This window comes from Ruditapes philippinarum, unplaced genomic scaffold, assembly GCF_026571515.1.
Source record: "Ruditapes philippinarum isolate M1 unplaced genomic scaffold, ASM2657151v2 ctg135_1_1_1_1, whole genome shotgun sequence".
NCBI lineage: Eukaryota > Metazoa > Mollusca > Bivalvia > Venerida > Veneridae > Ruditapes > Ruditapes philippinarum.
In genome coordinates this window covers 250163-276679 of record NW_026862663.1, presented here as the reverse complement: position 1 = coordinate 276679, position 26517 = coordinate 250163, and the positions used below count along the sequence as shown (strand labels likewise).

Here is a 26517-nt window from a genome sequence, read left to right as displayed (position 1 = left end):
CATATAAATAACTCTCACGTTGCTACTACATGTTTATAAAATGCAGTATACTTTATATATAAATATATCAGCAGAACAGAACATTCACACTTATTTCAGACTAATTAAGACTTAAACAATCAACGCATGATTGAAACAAAAACACATGTAATAGAAGTACATTTGTACCCTGAATTAATAATATTAAAATAATTATGATAAGTAAGAGGCCTGAGTACAAGCATTCACATCATGCAAATACAACTTATGACATGCTAATGTTCTTTTATGTTCACAATATATTAGCTCATTCACGAAACAAAGTTTGAGCATAGAATTGTGGTCATTTGGCACTTAACCAATGAATTCTCCTTTCTTTGAAACTGGACAAATAGTCATTATTTTTAGGAACCCGGCATGCCGGCTGATCAGGTCTGCACTGATCGCATGGCTAGCAGACTGTGAATTGATTAAACAGATAGATAATTCTACAGCTAAACGTTACAATGTAAAGATGGAAATATGCACCTAGACAGAAGCAGCAAGTTTAACAAAGAACGAACACTTGTTAGTGCTCCACTGTAACTGTTGCTGAAATGCCACGTCTTTTACAAAATTAACTTTATTAGAACTGAATCTATCTAATTAAATATTGACCATGTGTAATAATTGGATAAATGTTTTATTTGTTTTCTCGTTCTACGTACTGGTAAGTAGTTAAGTTTCTTATGTTTATATTCATATTAGAAATAAATTGTCAATATAGTCGTGAAATATTAATTTAAAATTACACAAACAAACTTTCAATCAAATACCTTTAAAGTACAATAGTTAATGGATTGGGAGCATGTTTAAATACATTTTTGTGGGCGTTATTTTAACATAAGAACAAATCATATTCACGAACAACATTATATGTAATATAAAATAAGAAGAATCGTAAAGAGAATATTTTTGTTTTGTAGGGACACATTGATATTTACATAGTATCTGTCTCTTATTGTGATTTTAAAAGACAAATATATAGAAATACTTTGACCATGCAGACGCTATGTATTCTCTAAACTATTATAAAAACTATAGGAATATAATGCAAAACTGTATGGATAAGTTCTGCTGAGTTTGCAAATAATAATATAAAAACAGTAAATATTTTATTTTACAGAGCGCTGCCTGGTCTGTTCATGGTAAGTTATCTGAATGTAACGAGGCATAATCTTATAGCGATAAGATAAAATGTCTGAGAAAACTGGTCTACGTACACTAATGCATTAAGGTCAATCTTAAATAGGGTAATGAAAACAAATGGGGATTTAAAACATGATTATAACTTGATTCAGCTTGAAATAAACGGAAAAAAAATGTATATTATATTTTCATACGAAATCAAACCTGAATAAAAAGATATTCAATAGTATGTTTCTTATTATCTAAAATTATGTTCTCGTGATTTTTTCTTAAATAATGCACTATTCTTAATAATATTTTTATGTCATATTTTTATTCTAATTTACAAAGCCAGTTTACCTTGTGATAACATTCGTCAGGAAGTTACAGTGCCTCTACTTATTAGAAAAATCCCAAGACAATTTTTGACTTCATCCGAAAGAGATTTACTTGTAAGTTTGAAATGGCGTTCGGAAATTCTGCGTCTGAGACTCACCCCGCATAACATTTCACCGGAAGGAACAGTGGCAGAATGGCATGAAGGGACCAATTTAACGGAAATAGAAACGCTTAGAGATGATACATTATACTATCGAGGCAATGTAGTTGGTAGAGACCATAGTTATGTAGCTCTTCAGATCGACGGGAATAAAATCGTAAGTTTCAGCAAGAATTCAAATAACCGTTCGTTGTTTTGTTTGAGAGTCTTACTTTATCTAATGAAATTGCTTAACTTTTACTACGCCAATAAGCTAACTTCTGTTTAATGTTTAATATAATTACAATGGTTTTTATTATCCGAGAAAAATGATTGTAGCTCAAGATCTTTGTATTTAATGTTTGTCATTTCTAAAATTTACAACAAATGTCCTACGTTTGGGTATAATGGCATTATCATGTATGACAACCCTTCAACTGTCTATGGTAAATAATCGTATCTATGTATATTTGTTGTAACTTCGGGTTTTTAAAAAACAAGTTGGTTTAATTAACAAAACAGATACAGTATAGAAAATACAGTACATGTATTTATTACTGCCCTGTCACATATTTCAGTCGGGGATGATACAAAATGGAAGAGAGGGTATCTTCATCGAGCCACATGGAACAGGGATACTTACCAATACAACGTTTGGTCCTCATAATCTAGCTAGCTGTGGACTCATTCAGGCCCCTCCCATGGATTTAGGTCAGCTTTCACATAGGTATCTTATTTTGTTTGAGAAAGATCAAATACAACAACTTTCATGCAGTTTGCAGTCGGTAACATATTAAGTACAATGTAAGTACTGAACAGACGCCGATTCAAGAACAGAAAATTTAGCATAATAGATGTTAAATTATTCACTTTCTCTCAGCAACAGATACTATGTCTGCTAATTGGTTCGATTATTCTTAAATTGGATTTCTCTTATTTCATTGCAACATCGTTCGATCTTAAATTCTTCATTAATACGATAAGTGAAGATTGGCAAAATTTGGAAACTTACAGTTTCTCTATACGTGTTTGTTTTATTAAAATGAAGCTGTCACGATAACACAATTATACCGACAGTGTGAACGTTCAAGAAAGTGCATGAGCTGATAAAATGATTTAAAAGCACAAAAATTCATATTTCACTCATATTTCACAAATAATCCCCTAAATATTATTTATAATTGTCAGTGCTGAAGTTCGTGGTTCTGTGGTTAGTGTGTAAAAATGTTGATTTAAGTTCCATAGAGATAATTAAGACCACATTTACTGTGTTTATCATAAAATTTCTCCATAAAACATGAAAATATGGGAGTTCCATCTTTATAATATCTATAATGAGTGCCTTAGTGTATAAGAAAATAACTTTTTTTCCTTTTTTTCTTTTGATATGTTAGTGGAACTTTAACTTGATTGATGAGGTGGTACTTCACATGTTGCTTGAGGCATTGTATGTTATAAAACTTTCAGACTTATTATTCACTTTTCAAAATACATAATAACATTTTCTTTCTTGTGCTGACTTGCTCAACAGTTAAACATTTTATCATTTTTGTGAGTCAACATATTATTTAAAACAATATCAAAGCCAAATTATCATATAATTCAATATCACTATCAAAATATCACAGAATACAATATAACTGTCAAAATATCATAGAATACAATATCAAAGCCAAAATATCATAGAATACAATATCGCAATCAAAATATCATAGAATACAATATCGCAATCAAAATATCCAAGAATACAATATCAAAGCCAAAATATAATAAAATACAATATCGCAATCAAAATATCATAGAATACAATATCACAGTCAAATTATCATAGAGTACAATATCACAATCAAAATATCATAGAATACAATATCGCAATCAAAATATCCAAGAATACAATATCAAAGCCAAAATATAATAAAATACAATATCGCAATCAAAATATCATAGAATACAATATCACAGTCAAATTATCATAGAGTACAATATCACAATCAAAATATCATAGAATACAATATCGCAATCAAAATATCAAAGATACAATATCAAAGTCAAAATATAATAAAATACAATATCGCAATCAAAATATCATAGAATACAATAACAAAGCCAAAATATCATTGAATACAATATCATTTGAAGCCAAAATATCATAGAATGCAATATTACAATCATAATATCATAGAATACAATATCAAAGCCAAAATATCATAGAATACAGTATCAAAGCGAAAATATCATAGAATACAATATCGCAATCAAAATATCATAGAATGTGATATCACAATCAAAATATCATAGAATACAATATCAAAACGAAAATATTACAGAATACAATACCACTGTCAAAATATCATTGAAAACATTTTCATTGTCAAAATATCATAGTGTACAATATCAACGTCAAAATATTATCATAAAGTACACTATCACATTCAGAATTTCATCAAATACAAGATCATAGAGTATAATAACAGAGATATAATACACTAATTTACAGAACTCGAAGAGCTCCGGGAAGCTATACGAAGTATTTAGAGGTACTCATTGCTGCTGATACATCAGTCGTGGACTTCATTGGCAAAGACAGGATCAAATCCTACTTACTAACCTTGATGAATATAGTAGGTTAAATATTTAAATAAAACAAATCATATTCAGAAGAAAAAAACTGTTAGGTATATAAATAATTGCAATGTGTTGTTTTTATTATTCAAACGAAAATGTTTACGTTCCAGTTTAATAAAATTTAATGACTTAATATGATTACATTAGGGTTATGCCAATTGATAGTACTTAGTCCAACTTATTGTACTCAAAGTTGAGATATTGTGCTATTTCATGTACGGGCAATATCTCAATAGAAGCGAGATCCTGACCGAGAACAAACATCTCAGAATCTATCTTTAGCACGTCAAAATATTTGTCAAAATATTTTGACTAATGATGTCGTCAGTTGTTGATTATTATAAATTGTAAGTCGGTTGCAGTGGACAATGCTACTGGTTTTATGTTTCAGGTGAATACAATATATCATGACGATAGTCTGGGGACAAATATTGAAGTGGTCACTGTCAAAATAATGTACATGGACAAAGACTCAGTAAGTGATATCTACTTCGTAGTAATAACTTTATATTAACGACGCGCGTATTTTTCTTTCTTTTTACTCCCTTTCATTTTTGACAGCTTATGTGTGATATGCAGGCTTCATAACCTCTGACCTTGTTGCAAAATTCAAGTTTGATTAGTTTCGCCCTTTGTTTTGTCTTTTGGGACACAAGCGTATATTAACTGCGGAACATCCGCCGCTTTTAATGGAATAACATTTAAGTGTCACATTGAAGATTCCATGATCGTATGGACATATCTGTGATTTTCAGTAAATCAAGATTTTACCATTTCATGTTAAATGTGGAATTTTGCTTAAGCCGGTGCTAGGGAGGCTTGGGAAGTAGCTTGCACTATCCGGTACCGTTCAGGCACAGGCCCTGTAAAATTTGGAAATTTTGCCGTTTTGGGCTTCCTTTTTACTCCGTTTTACAATTTTATTATCATCATCATACGAACACATTTGTAGATGTTCAGAATTATTAAATTTATCATTATATATATTTAAGCATTGAATTTTTTTATGGCGATGAGATAGGTTTTGACAAATAAGCTTTAATAAAGATCGTCAAGTTAATTTATATATCTTTTTGTTTTTATTTTGTCACACTTAAAGGGTGCCTTTCACAATTCTATAACAAACACACTGCCGTTCCTGAAATCAAAGTTAAAGAAAGAATTTCATAAATAATTGAATGTGGTTACTTTCACAGCTGCATTATTGATGTGAAAAATTTAAATTATAACAAATAATAACGGCAGTGTAAAGTTCTTGGTTAGTTTCCTTCAGTTATCCTATTGTCATAGAAATAAACCAAGACACTGTCTTAGGTATTGGATTACTGTGTAAGTCAATGAACATGCTTGTTCACGATGAACTTTGAGTTCAGCTTCCGACGACAGACAAAGACAAAAAATCAATGGATTAATCTATGGAGAAATACTTCTTTCTCGTGTTAATGTTATTATACCACACTGTAAGAGGATTGCCTTTCATGTTATAGTAGTCAGTCAGGATTTGTCACATAATTAGGAAAAGAGTGTTACATTGCTGCATCTTTGTCACGCATTTAAGTTAAGAACGTTAGAGGTGTATCTTTGTCACACATTTAAACAGAGCGTGACAAAGGTGTATCTTTGTTACGCACTTAATAGAGTGTGACAGAGGTGTATCTTTGTTACGCATTTAAGTGAAGAGTGTGACAACGGTGTATCTTTGTCACGCATTTAAGTAAATAGTGTGACAGAGATGTATCTTTGTCACACATTTAAGTTAAGAGCGTGACAGGGGTGTATCTTTATCATATGTGACTGTCTAACAGATCAAAGTAACGCACGCTAGTCCAGGTATGTTAAGCATGAAAATCAATAATATTAAGAATTTCATTGCATTTACATCCTGTTAAATGAACATATTTTTCTAGGATAACATATCATTATATTATAATTTTAGGAGAGATCGGTAGTAAGTGAGAATAATCCTCAGAGTACAGTTGATAGGTTTTGTCAGTGGGTTAGTTCCCAGACGTACAGAAGTGCCCGCTCAGGGCCTGGAGCCAACCATGATGTAGCTGTTCTTCTTACTCGACATAAATTTGCCACTGCTGGTAATGCTATATCAATCTGCAACAAACTTCAATGTTTAGTTTCTAATTTTTATATTATTTATATAATTTATTCTTTATTATCAAATAAAATAAAACGTCGTTACATCGTTACCACTTGGATGTATTTCCATAATGATTTATATTATTTTAAACCCTGTACATTTCAATCTTTGTTGTATCACATTCAGTTGTTTTTCGTTCTCTAAATTCAGCTATTTAGCACATTGTGTCTATATGATAAAAAACTCAATTTGATAAGCGAGATTTCATTTCAGGATATGCCCCTATCACAGGATTATGTTTGCCTATGAGGAACTGTGCATTAGTTCGTGATGACGGTTTTACAAGTGCGTTTGTTATTGCACATGAAATGGCTCACATGTAAGTTCTGTATGATTCATTGATTTGTAATAGTGATTTACTTATATCATAATTCGAACACTCGTTATAGTCTATTTTCTGTATACATGTGTATTACTATGGTAACACTTGAGTTGACAGTAGTCATGATTGATTAAGTGCCACACTGAATGTACAGATAATGTTCGATTGATTAAATCTATATCATTTCCTATAGTATAATGTATCATACTTGTATTCAGAGTTTAACAATTACAGCGTCTGTCATATCAAAAATATTAAAATAACACAATTGTGTTAAATAGAAATATAATGTGATAATGATACAAATAATCATAAATATTAAAATAGCATTTTACTTCATTTGTCATAAAGTTAACCCAGTGTTACTTTATTAGACCTCCAGAGTGACGCGTTACGTTAACGAGCTCCTTCCATTGTTAGTTACAATAAAAGTGTTATATATGCCATATGTGTTGCATGGAATTATCTGAAAAGAAAGTTTTTACATGACGATACCATGACAACAATCAAGAAAAACGACATCATAATAATAGTGTTTTAGACGTATACCTTTCACCGATACCCTTCATTCTCATTTGTTTCATATATCACAAGTTTTCTTTACGTGTATTTTATGATTAAATCATAAAAATGCAATATGTTTGATACATCATATATCATCCATAAAACAAAATAAAATATACTTAATGAATTTATGTTACGGTTTTTCTATAATATATCTCGTGAAAATGTTATTATAATTTTATGTAAAATGTTCGTTTTGTACCAAACGTTAGTCCGTGCATTATAGAAACTTTATTCTGCACTGGCTAGGAAAATGAATTAAGAAAATGAATAAAGGCATAAAATTTATTTCAGATTCGGACTGATGCATGATGGGCATGGTAACTCTTGTCACGGCTCGACATACAGAACCAGCATAATGGCAACCGTTGTTCAATCTTCCTTCAACCATTACTGGTGGTCACCCTGTAGTAAAACAAAAATGGCCGAAGTAATCGGGTAACACTTTATATGTAGATTTCAGCTAACTTAATTAACTATTGTAACTAGTATGTATGTTTTATTTCGGTACTTACGAAGCTATGTTGATGCATAAATTTAAAGTAAATTCATCGGATTTTTTTTTCTTGTTTTACATAAACCTATCTCGATTTTAACCTACTAGATTTTTAAAGACAAAGGGAAAGAACTCGAACTCCGTTTCTACATTTTTCCTGACATTGAAACATAGAGTGCTTTATTATAAGTTTCAAAGTTCACTCTACATTTAGCATTAAAATAGACGCGTGAAGCACGCAACTTTGTCGTCTATGTACAGTTTGACTATTTTAAGTACATTAAAAGTATATATACCAAAGTGCATGCAAATACATGTAATACAGCTTGAAAATCTGAATACGCTTCCATTGAATATACCATAACATAAAATGCAATTTTGTGTCTTAAAGGCAGTTAAATGCAATGCTTATTTACCGTGAAAAACACAAACAAATTCTGTACAATATTCAATGAGATTAGCCCTAAGATAATAGTTATATCTGCTTGAAATAGGTACGTGATCATTATTTTTATATTGCATTATAATGATAACTGTTTTATTTTAGTTAAAATGAAGACATTTTCTCAAACTTTTTCTTTAGACATTTGTACTGTCTGAATAATAACCCATTCGTCGTAATAAAGGAAGACCTTAGAATTCCTCTTGGACAAAGCTGGTCGTTAGATGAACAATGTAGGCTAGAATTCGGCGGTAATGCTCGATTTTGCAGGGCGGTAAGTGGCATTTGTACATTTGAGCCGCGTCACGACAAAACCAACGTAATGCCTTTGCGACCAGCATGGATCCAGACCAGCCTGCGCATCCGCGCAGTCTGATCAGGATCCATGCTGTTCGCTTACCAACCCTATTACAAGTAGAGAAACTGATAGCGAACAGCATGATCCTGATCAGACTGGGCGGATGCGCAGGCTGGTTGGTTTTGGCACTATGTTGGTTTTATCGTGACGCGGCTCAAATAGATTACACCATTTTACAAATATATGCATAAAGACACTGTATTAGGCTATGTTTAATATTATGCATGACGTTATTAGTTTTGTAATGAATACAATTTTAACAGGAAATAGAGCAAATTATTTACTTTCCAATTATGAATCAACGTATTTAATTAAGACCTAAAGTGATATTTCGAAATGACTGTCGAATAAAATAGCCATAAAAAGAAGAAAATTAATGTGTATTTACAGTTTACTCACATTGATCCATGTAATCAAATGTGGTGTACAGATGAGACCAGGCGTTATTCCTGCAAGACAAAGAACGTCGTACCTTTAGATGGTACACAATGTGGAGGCTCGCCCCAGGTACATTTAACACCTTGTATTGTTGCGAATGACATATATGCACATAACGGACTTTCCAAACAATCATATAATAGATGAAAATATTTGATTTAACTACAAGCTCCTTTGATGGTGGACATAAGGTTATGTATCATAACTTGGTAAAGTCGCCTGCATAAGGCGCCAAATGTCCCAGGGTGAGAAAAATGTGCAGCCTAACCGGGACTCAAACACGGGACTCTCGATATACCATACCGCGGCTTTTATCTTTTTTACCGTAACAGAAATATATTCAAAACGTGAGGAAGTCATCGAATAACAAACATCATTTATCATACGCCAGTTTACATGTGAAAATGGTTATCTCTGTTTCTAATTTATTATTGATTGATAATCGTGTATAATATTTGTTATTAAAGTACTACTGTCAAGGAGGGTTGTGTGGTTACCATGTCTGATATTTGTTATTACAGTACTATTGTCAAGGAGGGTCGTGTGGTTACCATGTATGATATTTGTTATTACAGTACTACTGTCAAGGACGGTCGTGTGGTTACCATGTCTGATATTTGTTATTACAGTACTACTGTCAAGGAGGGTCGTGTATTTATCATGTCTGATATTTGTTATTATAGTACTACTGTCGAGGAGGGTCGTGTGGTTACCATGTATGATATTTGTTATTACAGTACTATTGTCAAGGAGGATCGTGTGGTTACCATGTATGATATTTGTTATTACAGTACTACTGTCAAGGAGGGTCGTGTGGTTACCATGTCTGATATTTGTTATTACAGTACTATTGTCAAGGAGGTCGTGTGGTTACCATGTATGATATTTGTTATTACAGTACTATTGTCAAGGAGGGTCGTGTGGTTACCATGTATGATATTTGTTATTACAGTACTATTGTCAAGGAGGGTGGTGTGGTTACCATGTATGCTATTTGTTATTACAGTACTATTGTCAAGGAGAGTCGTGTATTTATCATGTCTTATATTTGTTATTATAGTACTATTGTCAAGAAGGGTCGTGTGGGTTACCATGTATGATATTTGTTATTACAGTACTATTGTCAAGGAAGGTCGTGTGGTTACCATGTATGATATTTGTTATTACAGTACTATTGTCAAGGAGGATCGTGTGGTTACCATGTATGATATTTGTTATTATAGTGCTATTGTCAAGGAGGGTCGTGTGGTTACCATGTCTGATATTTGTTATTATAGTACTATTGTCAAGAAGGGTCGTGTGGTTACCATGTATGATATTTGTTAATACAGTACTATTGTCAAGGAGGGTCGTGTGGTTACCATGTATGATATTTGTTATTACAGTACTATTGTCAAGGAGGGTCGTGTGGTTACCATGTATGATATTTGTTATTACAGTTCTATTGTCAAGAAGGGTCGTGTGGTTACCATGTCTGATATTTGTTATTACAGTACTATTGTCAAGGAGGGTCGTGTGGTTTCCATGTATGATATTTGTTATTACAGTACTATTGTCAAGGAGGGTGGTGTATTTATCATGTCTGATATTTGTTATTATAGTACTATTGTCATGGTTATCATGTATGGTATTTGTTATTATAGTACTATTGTCAAGGAGGGTGGTGTGGTTACCATGTATGATATTTGTTATTATGGTACTATTGTCAAGGAGAGTCGTGTGGTAACCATGTATGATATTTGTAATTTAAGTACTATTGTCAAGGAGGGTCGTGTGGTTACCATGTATGATATTTTTTATTACAGTACTACTGTCGAGGAGGGTCGTGTGGTTACCATGTCTGATATTTGTTATTACAGTACTACTGTCGAGGAGGGTCATGTGGTTACCATGTCTGATATTTGTTAATACAGTGCTACTGTCGAGGAGGGTCGTGTGGTTACCATGTATGATGTTTGTTATTACAGTACTACTGTCAAGGATGGTCGTCTGGTGACCATGTATGATATTTGTTATCATAGTACTACTGTCGAGGAGGGTCGTGTGATTACCATGTCTGATATTTGTTATTACAGTACTACTGTCAAGGAGGGTCGTGTGGTTACCATGTATGATATTTGTTATTACAGTACTATTGTCAAGGAGGGTCGTGTGGTTACCATTTCTGATATTTGTTATTATAGAACTATTGTCAAGGAAGGTCGTGTGGTTACCATGTCTGATATTTGTTATTACAGTACTATTGTCAAGGAGGGTCGTGTGGTTACCATGTATGATATTTGTTATTACAGTACTATTGTCAAGGAAGGGTCGTGTGGTTACCATGTATGATATTTGTTATTATAGTACTATTGTCAAGGAGGGTCGTGTATTTATCATGTCTGATATTTGTTATTACAGTACTACTGTCGAGGAGGGTCGTGTGGTTACCATGTCTGATATTTGTTATTACAGTGCTACTGTCGAGGAGGGTCGTGTGGTTACCATGTCTGATATTTGTTATTACAGTACTACTGTCGAGGAGGGTCGTGTGGTTACCATGTCTGATATTTGTTATTACAGTACTACTGTCGAAGAGGGTCGTGTGGTTACCATGTCTGATATTTGTTAATACAGTGCTACTGTCGAAGAGAGTCGTGTGGTTACCATGCCTGATATTTGTTATTACAGTGCTACTGTCGAGGAGGGTCGTGTGGTTATCATGTATGCTATTTGTTATTACAGTGCTAATGCGAGGAGGTCGTGTGGTTACCATGTCTGATATTTGTTATTACAGTACTACTGTCGAGGAGGGTCGTGTGGTTACCATGTCTGATATTTGTTATTACAGTACTACTGTCGAGGAGGGTCGTGTGGTTACCATGTCTGATATTTGTTAATACAGTGCTACTGTCGAAGAGAGTCGTGTGGTTACCATGCCTGATATTTGTTATTACAGTGCTACTGTCGAGGAGGGTCGTGTGGTTATCATGTATGCTATTTGTTATTACAGTGCTAATGCGAGGAGGGTCGTGTGGTTACCATGTCTGATATTTGTTATTACAGTACTACTGTCAAGGAGGGTCGTGTGGTTACCATGTATGATGTTTGTTATTACAGTACTACTGTCAAGGAGGGTCGTGTGGTTACCATGTATGATATTTGTTATTACAGTACTATTGTCAAGGAGGGTCGTGTGGTTACCATGTATGATGTTTGTTATTACAGTACTATTGTCAAGGAAGGTCGTGTAGTTACCATGTATGATATTTGTTATTACAGTACTATTGTCAAGGAAGGTCGTGTGGTTACCATGTATGATATTTGTTATTATAGTACTATTGTCAAGGAGGGTCGTGTATTTATCATGTCTGATATTTGTTATTACAGTACTATTGTCAAGGAGGGTCGTGTGGTTACCATGTATGATATTTGTTATTACAGTACTATTGTCAAGGAAGGTCGTGTGGTTACCATGTATGATATTTGTTATTATAGTACTATTGTCAAGGAGGGTCGTGTATTTATCATGTCTGATATTTGTTATTACAGTACTATTGTCAAGGAGGGTCGTGTGGTTACCATGTATGATATTTGTTATTACAGTACTATTGTCAAGGAAGGTCGTGTGGTTACCATGTATGATATTTGTTATTATAGTACTACTGTCAAGGAGGGTCGTGTGGTTACCATGTCTGATATTTGTTATTACAGTACTATTGTCAAAGAGGGTCGTGTGGTTACCATGTATGATATTTGTTATTATAGTACTATTGTCAAGGAGGGTGGTGTGGTTACCATGTCTGATATTTGTTATTACAGTACTATTGTCAAGGAAGGTCGTGTGGTTACCATGTCTGATATTTGTTATTACAGTACTATTGTCAAAGAGGGTCGTGTATTTATCATGTCTGATATTTGTTATTACAGTACTATTGTCAAGGAGGGTCGTGTGGTTACCATGTATGATATTTGTTATTATAGTACTATTGTCAAGGAGGGTCGTGTATTTATCATGTCTGATATTTGTTATTACAGTACTATTGTCAAGGAGGGTCGTGTGGTTACCATGTCTGATATTTGTTATTACAGTACTACTGTCAAGGAGGGTCGTGTGGTTACCATGTATGATATTTGTTATTACAGTACTATTGCCAAGGAGGGTCGTGTGGTTACCATGGTTCTCAATCTCCGATAGATGGCGGGTGGAGTCAGTGGACACAGTGGAGCACGTGCTCGGAAAATTGTGGTGTTGGCTTCAAACGAAGGTCAAGGTCGTGCGACTCTCCAGCGTAAGCTTCTATTCTGTATTCATTTATGATAGCTGACAAATGACATTTTAATGTAAGTAATTATGAAATATGGTTATTTCTTGCAGGAATTTAAATTGTTCGGATTGTCTAGATTAAATGTCAAATATGCTCATAACTTTGTTAAAGTATCTGTGTATGTTGTAAACTAGATATTTTTATTTATTTGAATAAATCTTGAAACTGAATTTATTTGTTTCAATTTAATGACGACAAGCTTACAGCTGTACATTTCTTTGCGTAACTCTTTTTTAAAATGGACAGCTTTGTATAAATCATAAAAGACATAATTCATTTCAAGAATTCTTATATATAGCTCGACATTTATTTGTACGACATGTTAAAGCTGTACACAGTATGTATATATTGTAGACCGGAGTATGAGGGCAAAGATTGTGAAGGTGAAAGTGAAAATTCCGACACTTGTTTTACCCAGGTTATTATATTAAATATTCTTTAATTTACTTAAAATCCCTTTTAAGATTCTAACCAAATGTAAGAATACATACAATTCTCATATCTAACGGTTTTCTAGGATGTTTTCTGCTGAGATGCATTTTCTCATGTTTAATGATGATTGTAAAATACTACAGGTTTCCATCCTCGATAAAATATTTCAATTAAATTTGACAGTCTAGGGCATAAACTGTTTCAAATATATACACACATTACATCTGGAATTATATATATCATTTATAGGTGTGTACAGAATATGTTGACAAAAGAGCGCTGCAATGTAGCATGATGGACATAGTACCAGTGCGGGGCAAAACATATACCTGGTTACCATATCAGACTAACAAAGGTAAGTTCTCATAATTAATTGACCACGGAAGCCAAAACTAACAGTATGTCCTTGAAACATGTTCCGGCTCTACACAGGCAATATGTTAATCATACTTTGCTATTTAAAATGTTAGACTTCCCAAACCTACAAAGGCATTGATAATGATATTGTTGGAATGATAATGTTAGAATGTTAGCCATATTAAACCGCAAAAGAAAGATAGGGTCTAAAATTAATTAGCTGTTTCATAGCAATCACAGATTAACGCCAAATATGTGACACGTAAAAGGACACTGTGCGGGCTAAAGTTTTTTTCCCCCAAGGTGTATTTTTATTTTTTACCAGGACTGTAATCACGAATTTGAATTTTATTTCACAAAAATATATGTATACTTTTCAGATGATGATCTATGTAAATTGACATGTGTATCTACTAGTGATAATAGAGTGGTAACGTTTGATAGTCTCGTTGACAACGGGACACCATGTTTCTACGGCGAGAGCAACTTTATATGTCTTGATGGCACGTGCGCGGTAAATTAACAAATTAACTTCTGTAAATTACAAGATGTTACAAAAGTCTAATTACATATTTTCATTAACATTTTCAAACATTTGCTCGTCTGGTGAAAGTTATTATCTCATTATAGGCGATTTTGGACATACAGTGTATTGACAGAATAACCTCTTTTGTATCTCTGCTTACTCTGTGCTTACAACAGCCATTTTAATATATATAATGTCGTACAAATGTCTTTAAACCTACTATCTAAATTTATATGTGGCTATATGTAATTTTATATATCTATCAACTATGTAATCATAGCATTGATCAATACCTGAATTTATTATGATGTCCATGTTTTGATGACTTATAGATCCATTGTGCCGGATGCTTTCAATAGTTATAAATTATTGTATATTTCTTACAACATATTGCATATGTCACCATAAAAAATATTTACTTACTTACTCATACATGTAATTGATATTTTTTTATAATCGGAATGGTAAAGATCTAATAAGATTATTATAATATGTTATATCAAAATGGTTTTATTTCAGAAAGTGGGATGCGACGGTGTGCGTGGTTCTAATTTAAAACTTGATGAGTGTGGTGTTTGTCAAGGTAACGGTAGCACGTGCAAACACGTCACCGGCACATACAGCAAAAAGTTCGACTACAGTGCAGGTAGCAATATCTACAAATATTTCCAAAAATATCTCATTGACGATTGAATGGGAATTTAAGCTTTAACATTATTTCGAACAAATAAACTCTACTCAATTTTGTTAGTGCGCAAAAATTGTGAATATAATTCTTATTAACAGACTTGACAATTTTACTTATACAATATAAATATAACTTTAATTTCCTTACAACATTTTTTCATATTTACAGCTGGGAAACAGTATGATACAGTAGTTGTATTACCAAAGGGATCCAGGAACATTACTGTAAAGGAGTTGGCAACATCACCTCATTTTCTTTGTAGGTTTGTTTTCATCGCTACTTCTTTGCTGTGTTCCAATGTTAAGAAAATTTAAAAAAAATCACAATTCAAGAGATAATTTACATTTTTTTTTGCAATAAATGGCTGATATTGCTGAATTAATCACCATATTTCTACTGCGTGGTTAACTCAGTAAGGGCAATTTTTACCTATATTGGCCTTTTTTTTTTTGGTAACCATCGTCGATTCTAAATGTCTTTTGCAATGTGTCTGTTATTTGCTTTGCTCAATTGACAATATTTTACTATACATTTAAAATACATTAACTGTTTTAAGAATAACTTTTGTTGTGAAAGAGAGATATAAATATTCACTATTAATTTTTGATTAATATTCAGCATTACAAGACACCTACTACTATAACTACGCCATTAATGGAGATGGTAAACAAGGCAGTTCTAAGAATTTTGTAATTGATGGGGCGTGGTTTGAATATAAAAACAACAGAGGGCACGAGCTGTTAACGTCAAATGGGCCAGTACATAGAGACGTTAATGTTTTGGTAAGAATTTATTATACTGTGAAATATCATAAAAATACACTGGTCAAGTTCGAATTAGTCATAGTTGGATGATTTTTGGCAGAGTTATTCCTCTTAAACTTCGGAAAAAAAAAATCAGAATTTTTTAGTTTCCGTTCATTATCTGCCAAATGGTTGTACACATCAACTCAAATTTGACATGTAGATACATCTTAGGAATAAGCAGTTAAAGTTTGAATTTGGTCATGGTTCAATGATTTTGGACAGAGTTATCTCTCTTGAATGTTGGAAAAAATTTGAATTTTCAGTTTCAGCACTCATACTTTTGTTGAAATGTATGTAGTCATTATTTTGGCTACAAATATGCAATATGCAATTTACAAAAGGTTAACACTGAATAGTTTCAGTGCCTTGAACTTTGTATGAAAATGGTTTGTGTTTACATTGAGTAGTTTTAAGGGCTTTGAACTTAAAATAAAAAAAAAGTTTGTGCAAACAAATTTGGAACTTAATATAATTGTAACATCTGAAACTTTGACTGCATGCGGGGGCATCCGTGGCGTGACGACACATTTCTAGTTTTTCTATTATATGTTTAAAATCTTATGAAAATGGGAAATAATTTGTAACACTCGTTGTTTATAATCCTTAAAGTTGAAATGAGCTCCATTTTGTACTGGCCTCAGTTACTAATCATTTTTCTGGTAACATTACAGGTATATCCGAATCATTGGCAACATCCGGCACAGTATGAGTTTTCCTATACTGTAGACAAAGACGATTATACTCTAGAAAAGAACAAATATGTTTGGAAATACGAAGATTGGAGTCCATGCAGTGTTTCATGTGGAAAAGGTATAAAATATATAATGATGGTTTACATATTACTAGTATAAACGTTCCAGGAGGGCGTTTGGAGAAAAGCGTTTAGGTCCTAGTTTTTTTTACACACTGAACATTAAATCTATTTGATGTATCGTTTATCTATCCATCCATCATTTTATTGTTTCTGTTGGGTTTTCATTTTTAAAAAGTCGATAAATATTGGTTAAGGACGACATTCTTATATATTTATATTAGTATTTTAAGACAGATTCTGTGTGGTATATATGACTGGCTGAACTTTGTCATTTTCTAAAAGTTGTCGTTATTCTTACCTGTGACTTATTATTTGATACTAGTGTGTTACAAATTCGAGTAAATTTCTATAACTTGTGCTCTTTTAGTTACAGTACAGTAAATTTTTACCGAAACAAATCGTAATCGACAAAAAGAGAGGTTGAGAAAGATTTAAGCTAATTTTTCAACCTCATACAAACCCCTGAAACATGTGATTACATTTGTTTTAGGTGTGCAGCATATAATTTATGGTTGCTATGACAAAGTTAGTGATGAAAAGGTGGATGAAGAAAAGTGTCAGTATATCAAAGGTAAAGATGCTGATGATGTTCCATGTGAAATGGTAGATTGTTCTTCTTTATCGTAAGTTATTATTCGGATTTTTTAATGAAAATATTATGTTTTCTGTCATTGAAATATGTGTTGCATGTCGATTTTCTAAATAATTATATTACAATGTAATGCAATTGACTGAAACGTAATTATTAATCGGATGTGTAATTACATTTATCTAACATGTTGACTAAAATGAGTTTAGTTTTACAATAAAATTGAATTCCACTCAATACGATTTATAGATTCCATAAGTCGGATACGTGACTTCAACTTGTGGTCCACATAGGCGCCCCCTTTTTCACCTTGATTAAGCATATACATTGTATATATATTGTTGGACAGTTCATGTTTTGTGTTTATATTCACAGGTATATATGGAGGATGCTAAGAAACTACAGTGAATGTTCTGAATCGTGTGGTAACACTGGGGTTCGCCATCAAATGTCTGAATGTGAAAGGCTGTCTGATAGTGCAACAGTAGACCCCGTATATTGCAATCATTCTCCTAAACCAATAAGCATCGAGCCTTGCAACCGGAAAAAGTGTGAAACGGTTAAATATAGATATGAGGTAACAACCGAATGGAGCGAATGCTCTACGAGTTGCGGAACTACTGGTACCCAACATCAGCTTTTCTATTGTGTTAGGGAATACAACGATCAAAGGACAGAAAAGTCAGACGAAAAATTTTGTGCTGATTTAAAAAGTCCAAAGGAACCGAGACCTTGCAATAGAATACCATGCAAAAAGTACCAATGGAAAGTAACAGCTGTTTGGCTTGCGTGCAATGAAACATGTGGTACAAGTGGTGAACAGCTGAAAAGAGAAGTGTGTAACAGACTACAAGACAATGTTATCGTTCATGATCGTTTCTGTCTGCACCAGAAGAAGTCCTCTGAATCTCAGCCATGCAATAGGAGAGCATGTTTTAGCTAGCTACAAGTGGGTTGTAACTAGTGAGTGGAGTGAATGCAGTCATACATGTGGTAATCAAGGGATGAAAGAAAGGAAATTGGCTTGCAAAAATGTCACGTATGATGACAGAGAAAGAGATGTTCCTGTTAATTTTTGTGATGTGGATACAAAACCTGTAGATCGGGAAGACTGTAACAGAACTCCATGTGAATCATTTTTCTGGAGCTCAAACAGTAAGTGGTCTGAGTGTTCTGAAACATGTGGTGACACTGGAACTCAGACACATATATATGTGTGTAGATCAAATATGTCCAATAATATAGTTGATGATTCGAGTTGCAAAGATATTGAAGTTAGTAGAAATGAGAGGCCTTGTAATAGATTACCATGCTTTACATTTGAATGGAGACTACAAGACTCAGTGTTCTTTCCTGAATGTGCAAAATCGTGCAGTGATAGCTTTGTTGAAAGCCAAACACAGAATATTTCATGTTACAAAGTTTTTGCTAACGGAGATGAAAATGAAAGTGACCTGGATTCATGTGATCTTGATGAGAAACCAGTCAATACCAGACCTTGCACAGATTTGGATTGTACAAAGTTTCGTTGGAATCGTTCAAATGACTGGTCTAAATGTGATGTCCCATGTGGTAGCGCTGGTACTCAAAGAATGAAGTCAGAATGTGTAACACTCGAGGATGGAATTATAAAAGTGGTTAGTGATGAAAATTGCGGACACAAAGCTAGGCCGATAGATCTGACACGTTTTTGTTCAAGTCCAGCTTGCTACAAGTATGTGCTATTAGTACATATTTTTAAGTTATTTGTCTATCTGATACATTTTATTATCTAAAGCTAATTATTGTAACATGTAACGTCATTGAAACGTCTTTTTATTATCTAAGAAAATATTTGTTGCAATATAACCTCATTGACAGGTTTTGAGGAAGCATAGTTTCCATTCTTTATTCAAATCGGTAGTACATGTATTATTATTTTTTTCGTTTTAATTAGAGAGTAAAAAATACGTTATCTTCTGATTTTAGATATGTCGATCGTAATGATGCTGGTTGGGGACCATGTTCGGTGTCTTGTGGAAAGGGTATTCAAGTTAAAAACCAGAAGTGTGTTGAAATGAATGGTGGAGCAGAACGCGAGGTGAAACAGTCGCAGTGTAAGGACGCAGGGCTGCTAGAAACTACACAGTCATGTGATTTAGGGCCGTGTAATTTCCTAGAATGGGGAGCTGGTCCTTGGTCAATGGTATATTGATAACAACATTATCCATATCTAAACTATTGGATTTTATTTATAATGATTTACATTGTCTTGTTCAAGAGTAGCATAAATATATTATGTTATAGCAAAGACGAAAAATGTCTCAACTATAAAAATGGCAACTTGAAAGGGCGTCTGCTGTCAAATTGAAAATGAAATAGGTAGCTAGTATAATGAAATATGAATCGCAATAGATTCAATCTAAAAAAGCCTGATGGCGCGCCAGAGTAGACAGTCAGTTACACTGATTGCGTTTATGAAACATGAATAGATGGTGCCGATTTAAGATTTCTACGTCGTCAACTTATCCCGTAATTTGAACGAAAGGCTAATTTGACTTATAGTAACTTATTTTTATTGTTTTTATTGGTGTGTAAAAGATAGAGCCCATTTTTTTGATTGTTTAATTTTGTAAGACAACTGTTTGACATTGTGCTATCTTTGAATATATGTATTAGGTACTTAATATATCGTGTCAAACAATCAGTACTGAACAATTTTTATGACGTTTACTTGTGTCAAAATTTAGTGTAGTTGTTTGATTTTTTTCTTGTATTTTAGTGTTCAAAAACGTGCGGGTCGGGTCAACAAAAACGTATAATATATTGTGGTGATCCAACTAAACCAAGCGATCAAACTAGTTGCCCTGGAAAAGCCCCGGATGAGTATAGACCATGTAGTGATGGACCATGTGTCGGTAAAGATTTCTTGTGTATTCCCCATAAATGACACCGTCTCTATTAGCATGCTATTTATCTCTAAGAAAGTTATCTTTTTTAATTTAGAATAATACTATAAATTTACTGCTTATCTTTGCAATGGCTTTATTATTATTATTATTATTATTATTATTCAACAACACAGTCTGTACATCTATACACTAGTAAACCATATATTTTCAGTTGGTAAACCACCTAATTGTGAAGCAAACCGGGCAAAATTTTGTACCCGTGCCAACACCCGACTATGTTCACACCCGGCCTATGAACGAGTTTGCTGCGTTGCTTGTCAACAATTTCAAAGAGACCAGGCATGGATTCGCCGACGACGAAGATTTTATATTTTCAGAGGATAATAAAAAAATGAATTTGGACTGTTTCTTACGACCATGCACTCTGCATTGTTTATATGATATCAATTTTGCTGTTGACATGTTTTGTATAATATTAATACTGGTTGTGCAATATACAATAAAAAAAACGTTTCAATAAATAAACGTTTTAACCCTTAGCTTACTTAATATCTTTCAAATACTTGTCCATCTTTTCATCTGGACAAAACTATTCATTTATAGAGAATATTTCAAATTATATGTACTGACTGAATAGCGAACATGATCAGACGGCACGGCTAATCTTGATCTGTACTGGCTGCATGGCTAGAATCAAGCTAAGCTAAGGGTTAATTTACATGTGTATATGTTTTAGAAATAGCTTGCTTGATTTCCTTTATTATGAAGAAATATTTACTAGGGTGTATTTGATTTCGTTAATAAGATTTTACCATAATATTATTATATTTGTAAAATAAAAAATGATCTCGATTAGTCTACTGGAAACTTTTTACTATGACATTACCAGATTTTTTTTATTTTTATCTTTTTTAAAACATTTTAAAAGTTAATGTGATGCATAGTTATTAGGTAGTAAGTAAAATTAGGGAAATAATGGTGCCAAATTCAAACATCCATGGCCATGCTTGTACAATTAGAGTAGAGTATGAAATGTTTGGTTTACTTTCTTTCAGCTACTGCTTTTTGATTTGCTTGTAAACTAAAATTTCACGAACTATTGTTTTTATACTTTACATTTATACACGATTGCTTGACGATCAAAGCATGATCAGACATATTTGAATGTTAAAGTCTTACTGTCTCAATTCATTAAAATTTTAAACATTCTTAGATATGAAAGGGATATGATTCAACTTATATGCCTATGAGAAGAGATAGGTTTCTGTAATCCTGCGTTCATTTACTCTCTAGAATGTACTCCATATTTTTGGTGGGTATGAGCGCGTTTTTTTTCTATATTTTTCTATCTTATTGTATTATTAACAATTACAATGGTATAATGAACATAAGATTTCAGTGTTAACTAGCGGTAACGACAGATTAATGCCGTCAACAGTCTACAAAGAATTTTGCACAGGATACTCAGATTTTTGTATCGTCGACTGGCGAATATTAGGATAATGATTGTGAAAGACAACAAATAATTTTATTGTACATTACGAATATTCAACTATGTACTGCTTAAGTGTAGACATTTTGTCACATATGTGTTTACGTAAGTAAATCTGTGTAATTTTGGAATAAAAAGATTTTTAACAAATATTTTTATTTTCTTTCTTTACGCACATATTTACTGTTTTGCCTAATTCTGTGCACTATATGTATGTCATATGGCCTAAAATGTTGGCATTGAGTTACTAGTTTGAGTCTACTGATTTTAATAAATGGCCCAAAGGAGTATAGCCTTTAGAATGAAAAATACATCGAATCCATGCAAAGAAAAATTGAACGTTATAGAACCGGTGTACATTTTACAACCACCAAGCAGCATTTACACGCACTATTGTGAGTACAATGTATATGAATTATATGAGATCCTTCGAGAAAGAAAAAAATGCCCTTGGGGAAAAACATGTCATTATAGTATTATTGGGCGAACGAGTGTCCTCCGAAATGTTGGGCTGTGTAGACATCTTTTGGTAACGAGGCTGAACCTAAAAAAAGAAGCAAGGTTACATACTTTTTTCATCTCAGCATTACATGTGTCATACAACTTATTTTCTGTCACAGGCATGAAATAAAAGAACCTAGTGTTCACGTGTTAATCTGTAACCTATTTGATAAATGAACAATCATTCTTGTATTTTATCATTGGTGAAGAACACATTAATTGTTTGGTTAAATAATGCCAGGGTTGTCTTGTATTGGCGTGAATTTTAATATGCAAAATTTGTATAAGTTGGGCTTTTCTACTCATCAAATGCCAAGACAGTACACATTTCGTAAAAAAGAAGTTCGCCATATAAAACATAGCTCCGGCTTTTAAATAAGAGGATAAACCTTATATTTTTACACCAGCAGCAGAAATTCAAATTTAACAATTGTAACTGCTTTATATTGGAGCAAAACATGGAATAAATTAAGCAATTTGTTGTAAATTGTATGTATGTATGTATGTATTTATGTATGTACGTACGTACGTACGTACGTATATATTGTCGTTGACTTTGTATGTTTGGTCGTTGACTTTTTATGTATGGACTTCAAAGCCTCAATTGGTTCGATTTATCTAGCTTACAGAACATCTACTATGTTGCCATTTCGTGTCTGAAATAATGCACGGAGCCAGTAGGGGAAAGTTGGAAACTATCTATCTATCTATCTACCTTATACTGCTTCAAATCGTAATCGATTACACTAAGCAGGCGCGTTGTCTGGGAATAGCTGTTAAAAACAAATATGTTAAGTGCAAATTTATAGACACAAGGTAAAAGCAAGTTAAAAAGAACTACAAGACTGAGATAAAAGTGAAAAACAAAGCTGACTTAGAACTGGTAAAAAGGATGCAGCTGCCCAGTAAAGAGGTCTAAACTGGGACTAGCTTGTAAGGACACGGGTAGGCCATTCCACAGACGAATATTTCTGGGGGAAAATGAATGGGAGTGATATTGTGTCCTTGAATATGGTATTAGGTAGTTCAGGTTTCTAGTGGGTGTCAGGTGGTGATGGTCGACCCTCACAAGATCGTGTTGGATTTTGTAGAGAAAGGTAACAGAGCTGATGTTGCGCCTCTGTTCTAGGGTTTGCCAATTAAGTTCACTTATCATTTTAGATACACTACTGGTGTAATTGTAGTCAATGTATACATATCTGGCAGCTGACCTTTGAACTTGTTCTATTTTGTAAACCAGATTTTTTTGCCAAGGATGCCAAACCGTGGAACAGTATTCTAACTGGGACCTAAGTTTTGTAGGCAGTTTCTTTGACCTTTTTATTTGAAGTTTTGACATTTCTTTTTATAAATCTGAGTGAGTTATTTGCTTTTGCTGTTATGTTATTTATGTGATTGGTCCAAGATAAATCTTTACTAATTGTTACGCCTAAATATTTTGCAGTCTCAGTGGATTTTATTTGTTGACCATGTAAATTATAGGGGAATGTTACTGGATATTTCTTGCGGCTGATACTAAGGACTTCACGTTTATCTTGGTTAAACTCCATGGACCAATCAGATACCCAGTTTTCAAGACTGTGGAGATCTTTTTGGAGGGTTTCGGCGTCTTGGGTTGATTTGATTGTTAAATATAAAGAGGATATTGAATGAGTGTAGTTTAATACTAAATTTATTGAAGATCAAGGGACCGAGCCTTGGGGACACCAGAGAGAACAGGTAGGTTGTCAGAGTTTTGACCATCAACAACGACCTGTTGGGTGCGACCATATAAAAATGACTTAGTTCATGAGATGACCTCTGAGCTAACACATAGTCTGTGTAGTTTAAGGAGAAGTTTGTGATGGTCGTCTTTATCAAATGCTTTGCTGAAGTTCATGACAATGACATCGGCCTGTTGGCCTTGCTCTAGATTGTCATAAACTTCCTGGGTGAAACTGATAACTGGGATTCACAGCATGTTTTGACCTGAAACCATGTTGGAAATTGCTGAGAATATCATTCTTGTCGTAGAAAGACATGATATTGGAGACAATTATATGCTCCATTAGCTTAGAGGCAATGCAGATTAGTGATATAGGCCTGTAGTTACTAGGCTTACATTTTTGGCCTTTCTTATAAACAGGGACAATGACTAGTCATGCTTCCAGTCATGAGGGACAGTACCAGATTTTAGGGAAATTTGGAAGATGTGTGTGAGAACTGGGGCAATTTCAGTATGAAGTTCTTTCAATAACCTTGGGGACAGTTGGTCGACATTGGTTGACATTTGGTTGACATTTGGCATTTTTGGATGATTTTGTGGAGTAAGCAATTGTTTACATGACTGGTTTAGACTTAATGGTTGGGGCGGAAGAAGACAGACTCAAATTGTTTGTTTATATTAGTATGTCTGCCTACATTTTAGGATCATTAAAGGTTTGACCATCACTCTTTACTTGTAACTTGTCATATTACCTTTAAAAACATAATTTTTAACACAACCGGAAAGAAATTTTGGTATGTAGGTAGGTATGCAAATGATTCTTGAAGCTAGGTTATATTTTATAGTGCTAAAACATATTCATAAATTTACTGTACAGCACAGTATTGTTGGAACATACCGGTATTGCCAAGCTTCATTGATTTCTATTGGGAATCTGAAATTGTTTCTAAGAAATGGATGCATATCTTCGGCGTTTCGGTTTAAACAATGTTTCGTAATTTTCTGAGGTATTTCCGTTTTACTTACTTCTATTCGTTTCACTGTTAGTCATCCAGGGCGCGCACCGGTAATCGTGAAAAATGGACCAATGAAATGCGACAAGTGATAGCCTCGTTTTGGAAATAAACATGGAAGTTATCGGACAGTAATTGAGTGTTTGTGAGTAGTTTTAAGTGTTTATTTCCTTTGTCAATTGTGATTAAGCCTTTGTGATGTTTGATTGCCTTTGAAGATGAACTGATTTATCGACTTCAAGCGATGTTTAGTTGTCAGAATTGCTTATTTGTTTAATGTCATCCGAACTAGTGAAAAATATTTCACACTTGTTGAATTTGTTTTGATTCTTAGACCAGTAGACATAGCTCGGAATTTAGATTTTTAACATTAATTAACCATGAATATGCATGTTGTGTGTTGACTTTGATATCATAGTATGAAAGTAAGGAAGATATATATAGAAGAATAAGAAATTTTAAGTAAACTGATAAACCAATCAAAGATTAAATTATTTCATTACTGGGTACGCTTAAGATTAAGCTTGAGATTCTTAGACCTGTGGCTACCTGGTAGCCACAGGTCTAAGAATCTCAAGCTTAATCTTAACCCTTTCCCCCATGAGCATATTGTGAAAAATGGCCGTTTTCACTGAAAAGCCTCCTGTTACAAGTTCAAACTGCTATGAAACTATGAAAAATGCTTCAATACTAATCAAACTTGGCACAAATGTTGACTGGACCATTGCCTTTGTAACGACATGCTCAGTCTTAAATTTCCTGTTACCATGGCAACGAGGGGACATCTCAAAATTGCCAAAAATCACTATTTTGCCTCGATTTTTTCCATCAAAATTTATTTCAAAGTGCAGCAACTTCTCAAGGGATTGAGATAGAGTCAAAGGCTTTTCAGCGTTGGTTACACGTTACCTTATGAAGTTATGATCGACCTGGGGTCATTTTTAGCCTCTCACAAGTCCAAAATTTTCTTAGCGATGAGGGGGACTCCGTCCCCCTTCAAACCCCCAAAACAAACAGAAGGGGGCACATCCCCCTTCTGGAAACCCCCTGTTGTATCTTTTAGATTGGGGGCAGCGCCGAAAAAGTGCTCACTTTTTTTAGCAACATTTCTCAAACCAAAACATGTGTTTGGGGCCCAAATAGGACATTTTTTCACTATTTCAGGCCTAAAAAGGGGGGGGGGGGTCGAAAGTGCGTTGTTTCGTGTATATATGAGGTAAATTGTTAAGTGTACCTAGCTTGTCAAAATGCTTGATACTGACATTTTCGGGTTAACCTTTACAAACATTTATATATGTGTGGATGGTAAAAAAAGTCAATATCATGTCCTTTCTTTTATTTTTATTTTCAAAAATGATAAAAGGTGATTTGGTTA

General features: G+C 33.6%; 2 protein-coding genes across 17 annotated transcripts in view; both read left to right on the top strand.

Annotated features, from left to right (window-relative positions):
• The first annotated feature begins 532 nt into the window (after positions 1 to 532).
• LOC132719769 (A disintegrin and metalloproteinase with thrombospondin motifs 3-like) lies at positions 533 to 22073 on the top strand. Its single transcript, XM_060703619.1, is given in 25 exon segments — positions 533 to 688; positions 1145 to 1166; positions 1498 to 1802; positions 2203 to 2351; positions 4122 to 4245; positions 4641 to 4724; positions 6186 to 6339; positions 6615 to 6720; positions 7582 to 7725; positions 8367 to 8499; positions 8974 to 9090; positions 13147 to 13292; positions 13683 to 13746; positions 14010 to 14115; positions 14498 to 14631; positions 15163 to 15334; positions 15500 to 15589; positions 15950 to 16113; positions 16809 to 16947; positions 17442 to 17574; positions 17916 to 18476; positions 18478 to 19254; positions 19509 to 19725; positions 20302 to 20437; positions 20643 to 22073. Coding segments are annotated over 25 exon segments (4401 nt in total). The 5' UTR covers positions 533 to 637; the 3' UTR covers positions 20816 to 22073.
• A 3086-nt stretch (positions 22074 to 25159) lies between these two features.
• Positions 25160 to 26517, top strand: part of LOC132719778 (rap guanine nucleotide exchange factor 6-like) — a 92556-nt gene continuing 91198 nt past the window's right edge. For all 16 annotated transcript variants that reach the window (XM_060703648.1, XM_060703645.1, XM_060703658.1 and 13 more), the window contains exon 1: positions 25160 to 25287. The gene's annotated coding sequence lies outside the window, so the exon portion shown is untranslated. The remainder of the gene's footprint in view (positions 25288 to 26517) is intronic.